General features: G+C 27.4%; 2 protein-coding genes across 2 annotated transcripts in view; one reads left to right on the forward strand and one right to left on the reverse strand.

Moving 5' to 3' along the window:
- The window catches only part of LOC116771357 (synaptotagmin-15-like), a 37,693-nt gene extending 24,329 nt beyond the window's left edge, over window positions 1-13,364 (forward strand). Inside the window, exons 6-12 of the mRNA XM_032663199.2 lie at window positions 7,472-7,560; window positions 8,412-8,536; window positions 9,036-9,129; window positions 10,201-10,368; window positions 11,464-11,571; window positions 11,795-12,011; window positions 13,066-13,364. Of these exons, the coding sequence (XP_032519090.1) occupies window positions 7,472-7,560; window positions 8,412-8,536; window positions 9,036-9,129; window positions 10,201-10,368; window positions 11,464-11,571; window positions 11,795-12,011; window positions 13,066-13,193 (929 nt within the window). The 3' untranslated portion in view covers window positions 13,194-13,364. The remainder of the gene's footprint in view (window positions 1-7,471; window positions 7,561-8,411; window positions 8,537-9,035; window positions 9,130-10,200; window positions 10,369-11,463; window positions 11,572-11,794; window positions 12,012-13,065) is intronic.
- The window catches only part of LOC116771582 (basic juvenile hormone-suppressible protein 2-like), a 143,720-nt gene that overhangs the window by 36,485 nt on the left and 89,594 nt on the right, over window positions 1-17,641 (reverse strand). The window lies entirely within an intron of this gene.

Below are 17,641 nucleotides of genomic sequence, written 5' to 3' on the forward strand. Positions count from 1 at the left end.
ATCTGAAAATTATACAGTATTAAATAACAGTTTTAATTAATAAGAAATATTCAAGAAAAGTGTATCAGATATACCAACATTTCGTTATAATAATTTTATTATAACATTATATAATACTACTTTTAATCTTCAGTCTTAAACATTTTTTGACTTTGAAAATTTTGCTTGCATTTTCGTAGCTATTATAGAATAGAGTCTAATTAAAACTAACTAATGAATTTCTAATGATGCTTCAACGAAGGCTTTTATTTACTCCCCCACAGAAACTGAGCACTATCTGGCAAATGATTTATAATTCATTGCCTCATCACCTCCCGTTTGATGATGCACTTTGTAATTTAGAGCAAAATCATCTCCCTGTGATTATAATTTATTCCATTTTAGTTTGCCATTTCATATACGAAAATAGCCACACTAGAATATTTAACTATTATTTATAATCCTAATCATTCTGGTTTTACATTACACTTTGTAAAAAAGGAAATACAAATTTAATACATTTAAATTTTTAACTCTATTCAATATAATGTATGTTTTATTTTTTCATTATTTAAGAATCGGGAAATTCAAATATAAAATGTGAATGCTGTTTATCGAGTGTATTTTAGACAGTTTTTGTGGATTGTTGAAATTTTAATTATGAGATATCAAGATGAATACCAAAAAGCTTTTGTAAAATAAATCTAGACGAAACGATTCTAGAAGCACATTCCACCTTATTACTTTAATTCTTTAAAGAAATACTTCGCGGAAAAAAAAAACCAAAGAAAATCTTTTATCATATTGTGGAGAAGGATTAAAGGTTCGTTTTATTAACATGTTAAATTTTTGAATTCTAATAATGAGATCTACACCCCGTCTGCCCGTGATCACGGTTGCTGCAAAGTAACCGAAACGTCGGGATTATGTAGTTTTTAAATAATAAAATCCGCGTAGTATATCCGAATAATACTAGTTTCATTTTTTTTAATTCTACAAAGAGAACAAAAAAATATTGCATAATAATATAAAATGTACATGATTATAAGAATAGATTTTTCAATTTCAATTTCTATGAATTTAATAATACATTATGTTGTACGTTTGGGACCTTGCCATTTATTTTGATAAAATTTTCAATTAGGTTTCCGTTCTTTCTACATTATATGTATATTCATATTGTGAAATGAAACATTCAATACAAAACAATAAATCTTCTTTAGTAAAAAGTCAAATATAAAAGGCGTTCCTTAAAAATATAAGAAATAAGTATACCAAAATGACCTCGCTCAGAAAATATAATTCTAAATTTAATAGATATAAATAGTATATGTAGAGCTAAAACATAAAAAAATAGAAGCCTTGTGCATTAAACATGTAGTATGGTGCTTCAGACTTTTAAATTAAAGTAAAATATTTCATATGCCTCTTCCCAGTAACCTAATCAACTACCAGAGCGTCTCGCTTTACGGGTATTTTACTACTATTAAAAATTCTACTTTGTGTGCCGTATGCTTTTTTATCTTTGATTTTAAACTTGCCAGATAATTTATCTGATATTATTTCAAATATGTATATTGAAATAATAAATGAATTTAATAAAATAAGAACATTTATTTACTACTGAAAGTATAAAATCCAAATAAATTAAATTATCAATGTTGTTAATCACATATTTAGTACAGATAGCATTATTCTGAATATATATTTTTTACATAAACGAGATTTAAAGATAGAACTAAATGTACATCAACCAGTTGTGAATACAACCCGTTTCTTGAACAATAAATTACGTCTCTGACAGATGTTTGGTTTAAACTAAAAAGGAACAGTAAAATTTTTTATGTCTTTATAAATTAAATTGTAATGTGAAAACATCCAAATATAATCTTTAACCAAACTTTCATTTTGGCTGAAAAAACGCGTGTCATATTAGATATGTATTAGTTTTAAATATATATTGTACTTGACGAAATCTAAATTCGCTTTTTCATAAATTTTTCAGTAACAAAAGCCAGACATTAGAAGTCTTTATGTTTATTAAAACCAAATCGGTTTTCGTTAAAAGAAAGCAGATGTTTGTAAATTTTAATAAAAAATAATAACAGTATAGAAAAAGAAAAATTGTTCAATTCATAATAGAAAACGTTGGTTTTTATTTTTATAAACGTTTGCTTAGAAGAGGGAATTGACGATTATATTTCTCTCAATAGTTTAGGTCTTCAAAATATGTATACCCTAATACTTTTTCCATTAGCTCTCAAAGCTATTGATTTATTATTATAAAAAAAATAGTTTCTGTTTACTCTGGAGCCTTGACCCAAGAGATCTGTGAGGGCTATGCATTATTTTTAAACAATAAACATAACTTTTCAACGAGTTCAATAAAAAAAATCGATCAAATTATAGGTGTATCAAATATAAACAGTTTTCTCATCGGGTAAAGTAATTTATCTAGTGAAACAAAGCATGAAAATCCATTGAATTTTCAGCAAATATTAATATAGATAAATAACTCAGTGCATCGGAGCCGTTGTTTATAGTTGATGTAGATAAATGGATTAGTGAATGTTTTGATTTAAATTTATAACGGAAAAATTCAAACGTTACATAATAAAGATGAACGATAATTCCGATGAAACATTATAAAATGTTACTTATATACAATAACAATGAGCCCATATTTTTTTGTATTCATAAAATGAAATTTACACAGGTTCGCTGCTTTGATGTCGTTAAAGTTCTTTCATACCATCATAATAGGATTTCATTTTTATAAAAGGTCAGTAGACAATATTTTAAGGCATTTACGAATATAATTGTACAAATTCAGTGAAATTATTAAAATAGGATGTATTTTGTGTCAAGAATAATGTTTTTAGTAATATTGAAAGGAGAATTAATGACTTTTTATGAGCAACAAAACGTTTTTAAATCCATTATTTGATAAAAATATTAGAATCAAAGAAGGAATTTAATTTTCAGCAATTAAAAACCACGAAAAAGAAGTCTTATTTTTTTTATATAAAAATTATATCTTATCTTTTAAACCACTCTCATTTGGTTTGAAAATTGTTATCACCAGAATGGCGCTTTTAACTGACAATATGTCGTTAATAATTAATTATTGTTCGAATATTTATATTTTCTCCGTGTATCTGAATGTAGGAAAAAACGTATGAGGGAAGCAATTCGTGTAAAAGACAGACAGGATTATAAAATAATAAATTTATACGAACAAGACATCTCTTTTTAACTTGTCACAGCATAGCTAGTCAAAAAACTTGAAATTTATCAACTAATTAATTGAAAGTTAAAATTACCTGGTACAGACACTCATTGCATATGATCAGAATAATAAATGGCCAGCTTAGTATAGCTTTTGACGTTAAAGCTTTAGCTTTCATACGTTGGCTTCTCAATTAGAAATTCCCTTTGTATTCTGTTTTCAATAACTATAGATTTAAAAAGTGTCCAAGAGCACATAATAATGTCCAAATAGTTATTGCGCTATTATTTATTATTATTATTTAACCGTCTATTAATGACATAAAATAGTTTTAGTAAAAATTGATAATACTTAGCCCTATATTGACATGTAAGGACAAAAGTTAAACCCTCAATTATAAGGGGGCTACTCAGTAAAATACAATTGTGCAACTGAAAAAATAAAACTTTATTAACAGATCAAGTATCATGTTGTCTTATGAATATAAATTTTTATGCTTCTTGATTATGAATATTACTTAGTTATAACTATAACTATATTTAACGGCATAATTTTCTAGTCGAAGCCTTATCACTGCATTTGACAACAAGAGCAACAACTTAATTTTTTCATATTCCACAGGTCAGTTTTATAGATAATAAAGGTGATTTTTTTGAAGCAGTAAAAAAAGGAACTTTAACTGTACTCATCTGAATTTAATGATTTTAAAACATTATTACAATCGACAACTCTTAGAAATCATGACAAAAATACAAGTGTGCTTTCAACCACACAACTAAAATAAAACTTCTTGGAACTTCATTACAATAATATGTATATGGCTGTAATATTTTCAAACGTTTCAATTTATTATGTATTTTTATGGGTAATGGAGGCGATTTTTTTTATTTTACTGGTGACAAGAAATGAGAGAAAAAATTCATTGCACCTAACTCTCTTGTCCCTGTAGCACTTAACGAACCATAACTCTCTTTTTATTTCTACATTCATTAACTTATATATCCCTCACAGCTTTCGTAACCCTCTGATCATGGATTTACCTGTTTACTCTCTAATTCAAGTGGGAAAGAAGTTTTGCTTCAAAAGTATTGCAATGTTTATTTTTGAAAAGAACGAAACATATTATTCTTTATTTCAAACCACAATATTTACCAGGTTCCTTATATAGTTATAAAAATTTTAAAAGGCAATATGCTAAAGTATGATATGCTAAAATTGATCCAAAATTTCACATTGTTGCCTAATTTTTAAACAAAATGTATGTTTTACTTTTTTAAATCGATTTAAGGCGAATTTTTATGCTTCTTTTTCAACTATCCTATATTTTTCGTTTATTTTTAATTGCGTTATTTTTTATTAAATTTTAATCATTTGCCATTTTTACCGTGGACTTATTATTTTCATAAATTTAAAATATTTCGTTACTTTAGTTTTTTCTTCTGGAAGAATTACTCTTAATTATTCAACGCTTTTAGAGTGCAAAACCTTTTTCTAAGTATTTTGTAAGAAACCTTAAGTACGAAATTAAAATGAAATTTAGAATTTTAATAATGTAATTATTTAAAAGTTTTAGTATAGACATTTTAACTAGTCCTCCTACAAATTTTAAAAGCTATTTAAATACGGTCCTCCCATCAGTTTTACTAGAACTTTTCATGGAAATATGTGCAAATAATATGTTATGTTTTCAATAAAATGTAAATGAAATTGAATATGTATAAAGGTCTTCCTTAACCTGTCAACTCTGAAACATATATTTTAGTAGTAACACAAATATATTCTATTAGAGTTCCATCTATTTCATAGTTATTAGATCAAGGCGTTGGATGTCTGTGACCTGAGATAACCTAGTGTCTATTTCAAAATATCTCTACTGCATTAAACCAAGCTGCAAAAGGTACTGTAGCTAAAACCAACTAAGCAATAGTTTGTAAGGTAAAAACTTAAAGTTTAACATTTACATAACAAAAGTTTGTCTTGGCACAAAAAATTACGACAACTAAAGTAATATTACTGTTGAAACTTTGGAAAAAAGATGGTGTAATTTAAACATAGCTAGGGTAGAAATCGGGACTTGGTACCTCTGGCGCTACTAAGAACCATTTCAGTTCGTACCCTCACATTCTAAGAGAGCTCATCAATGAAAATCACGATAAAAATATTAAAGTTCTTAAAGAGTATAATGACGTTCTCCTATTTTAGATGAAAAAAAATAAATTTGTAGTGTATATTTGTTATTTCAAATTAGGATCTATCTGTTAATGAATTTAAATGTATGTACGATATATATAGCGTATGTATGATACCTTCATCAGAAATACAATTTTTAAGTTTGTGTCTGCTTCTTTTACTTATTTCTTGAACAGCTGGAGTGATTTTTTCGAGATTTTCACTCCCATGTATGTAATTAATAACACGAAGATTGGGCAAATTTTTTAAATGACTTAAATTCGACTGCATGTATGTTTTGCTATTGCTTCTTCAGTAATATGCCGTTTTTAATTTTATTATAGAAAAGGCTTTATCTTAAAGTACTATCATCAAGTTAGGATATGATAAAGGGGTACTCGGGAAATCAAATAAAAACTCTTTAGGACGATGATGCGTTTAACCGTTAAATATTATGAAACAGGTAAACCGATTTAGAAAAGGATCTTTTATTTAAAATCTGGTTTACTTGCGGTAGTTCTTATTCATTTTTATTCAATATGTGTTTATGAAAGAAACTTAATAAATAAATTATATTTAATTCATTAATTGCTAATAAATTATATATAACCACAACGTGTATGTATATATTTAACGGAATAAAAATTCTCTTTAGAAGGAAAACAGAGTTGTAGCAACCAAGATACAAACAATTCATGCATAGTCTCCTTTTTAAACTAATAAATTTTTACCGTTTATGTATTTTTTTAATATTCACGTCACATGGGTATGTGAAAAATGTTAGACAATAAATTTAAAAAATGAATAACAATATCGACTTTTTATATATTCTTGGCCCTCTAAAGTGGTTTGAATTCTTCGTCTAGCTATTTATAATATGTTTTCCTAATAATCTTCTATCAGTACTTTATTGTCAAGTCTAAATGAGAATGTTCGTTTCTTACTACATTTTTTCTGTCTTTTTCTTTGTTCATTTAAAAATATACTTTTAAGGATTGTGTATTTATATGCTGCTGACACTAAATCGGACCTTATAGTTGTATTATTATTTTTATTAATTATTTTCGATTTTCTTACCAATTTTTTTTTGACAGTTTTATTAAAATTACCAAAGCTAAGATCTATAATATGTTTGTCATGTGATTGGCTTATAAAATAAATGTGTGAATTGAAAACTTTCTTATTTAAATTTTGGTAGAAATTTAAAAGTATTAAGATCGTTACAAATTTTAAAGCAGCTCATGTCCATATTTAATGTTGTTCAAGTTTAAATTTTATGATATCAGCAGCATAGTTTGGTTCATTTACATACTAAGACATAGTACAGGCTTTCAGCGATATCATGATAAGGTCTTTGTAAGAACTGCTACAATAAATATTGTGGATTTAACAAGAAATACATTTGAAACTGCGGTATAGTGAAATACCATTAAATAAAACTTGGTTTGTATCAGAAGATATTGCATGAGATATATCCATATATTATCATGTAGGTCATAGATAAATATATAATGTTTTAGTAATTTTCGTAGCAACTAACAATTTAAAATTTAAATAAATATTAGTTACTTAAAAATATAATTTGTTAGCATTATCTTCTTTGACCTCAGATATTTATTTTTAGGTAGTAGTAGTAGTGATGATTTGTAGCGTAGTTATGTGAAAAATTGTTTAATTTTCCCTAAAATTATGAAAAGTGTTTTGCCCAAAAATATCTGTAATTTTAAACTTAATGCTCTATTGAATTATATTGTTTTATAAGTCAATGTCTTTATAGTCTAAAGAGAGAAAACTAAACAAAAATATTTTCCTGCGTGCTACAGAACTAAATATATTTCTGTTTTGCTAGTTACCATTCTTCATGTTATTTTGTTTCTTCCAAATTTATAGATATCATGAAGTTTTGTCATATAAATACTTAAAGTTAAATTTTATAAAATACTATCGAAATGTAACATTTAAAAAGGAAATCAATTCAGACTCAATTTTAATTCAGACTAGTTCAAGCTATTTCGTAAAGTTGTATTTTTATATAAAAAAATAATTCATTAGAAAAAGAATTGTTCTATTTTAAAATAATTTTATTCCTGATAGCAAACACTACTGATCTTGGAGTATTGGATCCATCTCTCTACAAAGCTGACTGTTTGGTAGAAGATCAACTTTGGCCCGAGGGACATGTGGTAATATGATTAAAATTATAGTTTTGTACACTTCATTCACCTTTATTTCAACTTCAAGTAACTGCCTACATATACCAATTATTTAATATTGATTTTTTATTAATAACTGATATTAGGTGTGCAAACTGTCATAACGAGCCTGACAATAGTTCTGTATTGTATGTATAATTTAGATTTTTTTACACCAATTAAATTTGACACGATATCAAAATTGCAAGAATTGGTAAACTAATGTTTTGACACCTATAAGATTAAGTTTCCTTTATGGTATTTAATGAAGTACGTGTTTGTAACACCAATTAAAACACATTTATTTTATATCCAGAAAAAATTAAACGTAATAAGAGTGTAAGCTCAAATTATAATAGTTTAAACAGTTTTGAGAAGTTTTTTTTAATGACTTATCTAATGTATATTTTGAGTAATTTTGTCACACGATCAAAAATTTCTATATTATATTTATTTGTTTTTGACGACATTTTTGAAATTATATGAAAGTAATGACTAAATCCTTGCTTCTAAAATATGTTTTACAACATCAATCATATGTATGATGTAAAAGAGGGGAGCAAAGTGAGTTAGTTATTCATAACAGAAATTTCCACATACTCTTGTACTGCGGAAAGATTTCATGCGATGGATATTTATGTAACGCTTTTGTGGGCATATATTATACAAAATACTTGATTTATTATACAAAGCCGTAAAAAATACTATTTTAAATAGCTTTATCATAGAGATTTATTTATTAATTTAAAAGTCATAAATTAATAGACCAGCTTATGATTACTTTTTTAATTTAACTTTTTTATTATATCTAACGATGTGTTAACACTATGTTGTTTCCCAAGGGACGGGTGTGGTTTACCTTGAAATATGAATCCGGTACTGAAAGGCTCCAAGTGCACATTATTAAGGCGAAGCATCTACCTTCACGTACACCAGCTCTTGCAAACGCATGTGACCCCTATATCAGGTATATAAATCAAATAAGGTTTTGTATCTAAAATACTTTATTAATTTATTTACTCATAAGACGTTAAGTTAATATTTACTCTTAATAAATTTTTATTTGGTCCATAAAGTACTTCGAACTGTAATTTAATTGTGTCAGATGCAGTTTGCTTATTAAATCTATAAATCAAAAATTGTGCTACTTAAAAGCAAAGCCACGATTAAAATCAGAAAATCATTAATTTCAAAAGAAATCTCTAGTAAAACATTTTAATAAAAACGAATGTATTCTGTAGCACTGACAAAGACCATAAAACTAACTATTATTTTTATATACTGAGATCTAAGACTTACGCGAGTTTTATTAAATATTATTTTTATAATAATATTTTATTTATAAAATCTTAATTTCGCAAAGTTTTTATCAAATCATAAACAAATAACCAGTGCTACCTTGAACAATATTAGAAATAAGGGAAAAATATTTAGATTGTTTTAATTACAACCTCATTACCAATTAGAATTCAACTTATGCCGGACGAACGGAGAGTTTTGCAGACGAAACAGAAGAAGAAGACCTGCAACCCATTCTTCGACGAGACATTCGTATACCAAGTAAGTATTTACCATCAATTCAAGTATAATTACCATATACTTTATAAAATAATTAAAATACATACACTACAATACATAGAACAAAAATTTAGAGTATATCAAACAATATGAAGTTTTTCAATTAAGTTTAATATTATATTACTGTAGGTTAAATGTTTCGTACACAAATTTTTTAAACATTCTATTAATATGAAGTGCAAAACTGTTAACGTTAATACGATACTACGGGTAGCTGTTTTAATTAAAAGACATGACCTGCATTTCCCCTTTACAAAGTCAATTTGATGTTGAATAAAATGTTAATTAATCGCCTACTTGTACTTATGTCTACAGTTGTAACTATTTTAGTAATACGTATTTAAAATGTTAAAGGATTCAAATAATAAAAATACGATGTAATTATAATTAAGAGCTAAAAGTGACGTCATTCATATGATAGATTTAGATGATACGTAAATACTTTAAAACATAATCAAAGCAATGTTAATGAGTACAAGAATAAATAAAGATACTTAAATATTTACATTTATAGGACAAGAAACAAGTGATTAATCTTCTCAATTAAGAGGTCATTCTGCTGTAACGATCTCTGTTCTCTTCGTATCGCTTAAACAAATTCCTTTTTGATAATTGAAACTTTATATCTTGTTTAACGTTTACAATGTTATTAAATTACAAAGAGTGGCAATAATATTTATATGTAAAAATATTTTATTTTGCAGCAAAAAAATAAAAGATATTTGTTAGTAAAATAGTATATTCCAAGTAAGGTCACATTTTTCAAATCACTGTTTTCTAACGAATACATTAATTCCATTACTTCAAAGGAAATTCCTTCAAACTTCTAAAATAATCATATATTGCCTTTTTTGTTACATTTGTTAACTTTATTGGAATTGCTTTTGATCACATTGGATGTTATTTCAATGTATATTTAATAAAACTATTTCAATACAACTTTGTTATTGTTTTTATGTGCTCTGTTTATGAATAATAAATGCAGGCTTTATTTATTCAACAACTCAATGAGATGTATATTTTAAAATAATGCTAATATTTGTTCTCCAATAGATTCCTCCTGGTAAATTAGAAACGCTTACCTTGAAGCTTTCCGTTCTGGACATTGGAAGAGTTGGTAAAAACAAACAACTGATTGGCCATATCATTCTACCATTGAGTGAACTCGAAGGAGTGGCTCCGGACGAGGAACCACAACTTTATAAACTAGACGTTGAGAAGGTTCGAACAAGTTTTTAATAATTTGTAGTTTTAGCAATATGTAGTGATGAATAAATTTAACCTTAACTTTATTTACATTTTTATCAAAAGATAAGGGTTATTCTGTTAAAATGGCTTATTTAATTTTTATTTCAAAAAGACCAAAATTTTTTTTGGGTAAAGATTTAAATTTGTATATACTATAATCACTTTACATGGTCTTGGTTATATTAAAGATAATTAGGTTAGGACTATGATTAATATATGAATATTTTTAATTGCAAAAAAATATAATCTGCAATAAATATAAACAGCAATAACTTTTAATGACCAAGTTCCTCTTGAGTGATAATTTGTTTATCGCTCCAGGGACTTGTACCACAAAGCTCTCAGAATTGTAGCGGTAGCACTGTTTTCAAATACATTGAAACGTTTGTTATACGTTGAAAGATATATTTATCCCGTTATTCCCGCTTTATGGAAATAAGGAAACTAGGAATAGAGGTATACAAATATTAGTTCAAAACCGATTTGGAATAGTATTACTCCTACTTAGACTTTCTTGTCTCATTTCTAATATGAATGGTTATCAAGACGTGGTTAATGGCCATCTTGGTTTTTTTTATTATTCGTTGGCTTAAGGAAACTTTTTGGTACGCTGCGGCAACCCATTAAGAATTCGAACAAGTTTTGTATAGAAATTAGCAGCTTGTAATAAAGTTTTGTTTAGCATCACACCTCAGAATTTTGATATCTCATATTGCTGATTCTAACAACGATGTAGGATCAGGGTAAGAAGATACTTGTTTTTGTCTCTTTGGTGACCTTACGTGGCAGATCCCAACCGTAGCTTAGACGTTCTTGTATTATTTTTATGACACTAAACAGGAAGTTGAAATGTCATCAAACTTAGGGTTTTGGAGTGACTTAGTGACAACCCAGCCAGGTCTTATAAAAGAAGGATCGCTAGATCTAAGCCCGATGCATCGGTAGATTTGATAAGGTAGCAAGGAAGATATTTAGCGAGCACTAATTTATGAGATCAAATTAAGACTGGATAAGAGATACGTTGATAGATACATACATACTTGTCTTATTATAATTTCGTATGCATAGGAAGTACAAGATCCAACATCGGACTTGGGAGAAGTTCAAGTATCTTTACTGTACAATGAAAACTTGAACCGGCTCACTGTCACTGTAATAGAAGCACGAAGTCTAAAGGTACTTTTATATTTATTATGTAAATAATAAAATTTTAGAATTACTTACTTGGAAAGGATTTGATCTCGCCCTTGGGAATATTAATAAAACAACCTTGAACAAAAAATATTTTTCTTAAGATTTTTCAATCGAATTACGTTAAAAAATTGAATGCAGTAATTAGTAAATATTAAGACTACATTTATTTATAAAATTCCAAAATATTTTTTTCTATTTCACATAGCTGGATCCATCATCAAGTAGACGGGAGGTGATAGCTAGAGTGACTCAAGAACGAGCATGTCGGGGAGTAAGAGCTCGTAGAACGGCTGCTGTTGAAGTATCTGAAGAAGGAAATGCTTTGATCTCCGAATGTTTTCACTTTAGACTACGAGCTGATGAGTTGCACACAACCAGTGTTACAGTACAGGCCCTACAACCTCACTCCGTGTATGCCAAAGGTAACATATATACATATGTACATATAAATTGAATGTAAGATATAGTACCTCTTGAATTTTATTCTCTTGTATCAAGAAAACGACTACTTGGTACTCGGAATAATTGTTTTACATATTGAACGTTTAGGTTGTGGCAAAACACAGGATGTAGTTAAACCTTGTTTTTAAATATTTATAACATAGCTTTGTTTATAAAAAATATGTCTAAGTGTAAAATAAAAAACAACAAAATGTCCATAGAGAAACAATTTCTTTGTTAAATATACCTATATATTCTACTGAATAGAGAAATACACAATTTCAGATGATAACGAAAACCTTGGCTATATTACCATCATTTCGAATCCCTTTGGTAGTGTTCAAACAATGTTTCATTAATGTCACTCATTACAAAACAAACAATAGTTCTAATGTGAAATTCAAATGTATCATTTAGATAACGAAATTTCATAAAGCTCCGTAAACGTTAATTGGTGACAGCGTGACGGCAAATTCTGTTACCAAGATTCGTCAAAATGAAATCAAAATATAGAGCCGTTAGTTATTTTGCAAGCTATAGTTATTTTGGCCGTTAGTTAGTTCTAATTTATAAACAGCATAATTTAACTGAGAAGTCATGGATAGTATATGCGCTTGAAACATGAGTGAGGGAGTACAAATTAATATTTATTTAAAAAGAAGAATTTATGACGTTTTTATATTAATTATTATCAACAATATTGATCGACATTGATCTATGAATAGCTGAAACCTGACTCAACTTACAAAAATGTTCATGTCTTAATCTATATTTATAATTTTACAGTTTTATTATAAATACCCCAAAATGAATTCCGAGTACAAATTCAGTTAATATAGTTGTTATAAGATTGAGCAACGATCCATAAAAGACATTATTCTATTTACTTGCCCTTATAGGTATAGATGTATTTCTGGATCGAATTCAAAATTGTTTCACATGCATACAATTATTTTTCAGAATTTAAATGAATTTAAATACTACTTATAAATAAAAAATTGAACGTGCAAGTATTTACTTAAGATAATTTTTCAGATCGTCTACTCGGTAAGTTTGTGCTTGGATCATACATGTTCACTAGAGGAAGAGCTCTGCAACATTGGAACTCGGCGATATCTAGCCCAATGGAACAAGTGAAACAATGGCACCCGCTCACAAACTAAAATGACCTTGCCAAACGGACAACTGACCTAGATATTATTAATTAATTAAAGCCTTATGTAGACATTTTAATAAAATCAATTATTATCAAAGGAATACTAATTCGATGTAACTTAGCAACAGTTTTTAAATGAGTTGCTGTTTCTAATATCATTTATTATATTGAAGATACCTGTCATATAATTAAAAGTTTAATAGATTAATATTTATATAAGTTATATTTTTTTAAGATTTTTGAGCTGTATAATATGTTTAATGTCTATGTAAGGCAAACTTTGTAAGTCGATTGCATTTGAGACAACTACTCGTACTTTGCTGTTTTCATTTGATGATAACTTCCTTTCATTGTAAAATTATAAAAGTCATTTAGTATTCAACTGTATAAACAATACATATCACTTTTATTTATTTTTTATTACTGTTAGGCACAGTTGTCACATGTTATCGACTTTGGAATTAAGAGGATAATGCAATTTTAAAATCGATTATAAAATACTAAAAATATATGAATATATTTCTCTATCCTATATAAATAACCGAGAGATATTTAACTGATATTACACTATATTATTCTGTAGCATAATATTAATAAATTAACTATTTTAGTATCCGCTGTTTTGCAATATATCAACTTTATATAATATTTGGACTCACTTCCTAGCCTCTTAATCAGCATTTCACTAAAATTCCAATATCTGATCAAAGTATTTAAAAAATAAACATATTTGGCTTCACTTTTTTTACGTATACTTAAAATAATATACATATATATTAATATACTTCTACCATTTTAAAGGTTATTCTTTCTTAGAGAGATGTTTTAAAGGAATGTTATAAAATTAAATTTCTAATTTATATGCTTAAAAAACATAAAAAAAATAATGGGTAAAGAAACACCAAGTTCAGGAATACATAAAATATCACTACTTTTATTATTTTCAAATATTTATTATAATCGTATAATAACTAGAATATATTCATAATGATATCGTATACTGTAGTCATTTCAATATTGTGCAAATAAAGAAATAAACGGTGTAACGCCAAATTGGCAATGAGTATGTTTTTATTTACGTCTACCTAACTATTAAGGACCAAATAATCTCATAATTAATGATTCTTTTATAATAATTTTCTTATGCCATCGTTTATTAGTAAATCATATGTCTCATTCATAATAACATACTTTAGTTTGATTTTATAACAGAGAAAGAAACAAAATGAAAGTTAAAATACAAAACTATTATTCTTCATAGGATTCAGTATGTATTGGACATTTTCTGGACTTACGGTTTTGGAAGCTATCATTGATATGATTCAACCACAGTCGAATAAAAGTAGAAGCTATAAAATTAAACTATGGCAGCTGAAAAACATATATTATTTAACTGATATTGTTAATGCCAGTTAACTGTTTCATCTATAATAAAATCAAACTTTTGTTTTAAGCAAATTTCTATCTCAGAGCCCTTGATATTATCACACGATGTAAAATTTAAAGCCATATTGATTGCGACGCTACTAAGCAAAGTGTTTCTATAAATTATGCTTTGACGAAACGGACAGCCGGCACTTCGAGCACGTGATTGTATTTACGTATCGATCACACCGAGGTTAAGATAGAACGTGTATGGAATAAAAGAAAGTGAAATCTTTATAGATATCGTTTAAAACTAAAATTATATAGATATTGTTTAGAAAAACGTTTTGCATTTCATTTCATTTGTACTTAGTACTCCTAATCAGCAAATTCTTATTTAATTTATAACTTTTCCATTTTTGAAAGTTAGTGACGTATAAATACTTAATTATTTAAATAATAATCTATATTAATTCTGATAACTAAAGTAATAGGTTAATCATAAAAAAGTAACATACAGTATTTAACTTTTGGTTTTCCGTATATTCGCTATATATAGTTTTTATGTATTTTGTAATTTTTTAGCTTGTAGGTACTAAAAATAATGTTATATTCGTTTTAGGATTCAGCAAATATACAATTGAATGTTTTTTACTTAATTGAAACCTGATTATGACTATAGTAGAGCAAAGTATTGTGACGTTACAGAAATGGCAATTTTTTTAGACCGACGCTACATAATTTTAAAATTATGAATTCCCTTTGCCACGTAGAACCCAACAAAGCCTCGGTTTATTTTAGAATTTCTTAAATAATAAACTGTTTTTTTTTACTATACCATTATATTTACATACACTATAATTTCACCCTGAAAATTAAATGTATTATGACTTTGTCCAGAAATAACAAAAAAAATACAAAGATGCCATACAAAATATCTTCGTCATATATTTGTACTATTTCCGAATATTAAGAATATTTTTCTTGACCCTCCATACTTTTGTTTCCAATTGTAAGTTTTGTAAAAAACTCACCAAACCGATCTCAATAAACTCATAGTTATATTTTTATCGGCAGTCAAGTCTAAAGCGAATCAAGTCTAAAGTCTGAGTGCAGTTAAATATATAACGTCATACAATTAAAATTTATTACTACACATTTATTTAAAAAGAAATTAAAAAGTATATTCGTAGTGGTCACCTTTGGCTTTTGTACAGGTCTTTAATGTCGTTGCCCAGTTGTGTTAATGGATTTGTGGACTGTTTCCCAAGGGAATTTTGTCACTTCGGCTCCAAATTTTTGAAAATTCTACGTAAGTATTTATATAAAGTGTTGAGACGTTTCACAATATGATCCAAGACTCTAACTTCATACACTTTTTCTGAAGTGTTTACTCCCTTTGCAGAAAAAATAGTTTTGTTTCTCCATAATAAAACACACCCTACCAAACTATTACAGACGCAGCATTTTGAGAACGTCGTAAATTTTCGAACACTTTAGCATTTTTTTTTTAAGTGTGAGCATACACTTTATCGTTTTACTGATTGTAGTGTCCTTCAATCATTAAATACAAAATAAAAAATCAGTTTCTTTCACCTGCGTATCGCGACGGGAGGCGTTTTCATTGATCTTCGCTCTTTGATTGTAAAGGTTGATTTAGGATGTATCTATTTTAAAATAGTATACTATTAGAAATTGAAAATAATAAAAAAGTTGAAGAAATAAATTTCAAGTTACGCCACGGTATTTATATAATTATGTACATGAGTAAAATATTGCAAGTAATACGTATCATTAGTAATAGTACTAGTAAGCATATGCTTAACTCCAATTATTTCTTCCGATATTGTTTTCAAATATTTTAGATTTTTCAACTTAGAACAAAAAGTCAGACTATAATAGTGTAATGAAACAAAATGTAGTCTAAAATGTACTAAAGTAAAATCACTGATTCTCGAATTGCTGGCTATGTAAAAAAAGTTTCAAAAATATGCATTTATACATTCCTCAATGTAGTAAGAGTGTAAAATCTTTTATTTTTTTTTAACATATAGAATGGAAACAGAGAAACATGTTTACATTGTAATTTTCCATGGAACAATTAAATTATTTCTGGCAATGTTTTTTTACCCGCATTATTTGCGATCGCAGAAATTAAAAAAAAATTACTACAAAACTTTTTAGTTTGATAGATTTACGGGATAAAAAATTTAAACTAGACGGCGAATCGCGAAAAAAAAATAGTTTTTGTTTTTACAATTTGTTGCTGTGACAACTATGATGTCCTTGATCATTATGTATATTTCAAATCTAAAATAAAATGTAAATTATTTTTTCCAACTTTGATTCAAGTATTGCTATAAATATTTCTTTTATTATTCCGCCTCTCATCTGGTATCTGGGATTATCTCTGAATTTACAAAGTACACTTTCTATTAAAGGTTTTGAAAATTTTATAATCTCTATATGCTTTACAAAGAAAAATAACTTTGTTCAAATGGAAATTATATCCACTTCGTAAACAAATTCAATAGTCCGGTTTACACTAAAAGAAAATTTAAATTCATGTAAACTAATAAGTTGCATGACAAACAAAAATTTATCCGTGCTTAAAATTTATACAAATACAAATATTGTATATATCTATGTCGGAGTAAGAAGCACTTTGTCGTTTTTTAAAGAGTGACGTCAGCATAACTGACGTCACCAATGACTTTATTATTGACAGTCGTCGGGCTCTAAGGGTATTGAAGGTAACCATATAGGCGGTTTGACGAATCCCTTACTTCGAAGAGGTCCAATCTCTGCAACGGTCCGAGCGAGACTATGAGTAATCTGTACTCTCGCCTCTATTTCTACCAACTGACACTCATTGTTGTTACTTCACTTGCACAGGTGGCTACGCAGGTATGCGGGTGACACCTGATAATTTTAACTATCCTCATTTATTAGTTATTGAAATAATAAGAATTGCGTCGATATATATATATATTTATTTATATGCTTTTTAAATAAGGTTAAACGACAAAATAATTTTTATTATATTATATTTACATCGTCACGTAATAACATTAATTGAAATGACTGAAA

This window comes from Danaus plexippus, chromosome 17 (assembly GCF_018135715.1).
Source record: "Danaus plexippus chromosome 17, MEX_DaPlex, whole genome shotgun sequence".
Classification (NCBI taxonomy): domain Eukaryota; kingdom Metazoa; phylum Arthropoda; class Insecta; order Lepidoptera; family Nymphalidae; genus Danaus; species Danaus plexippus.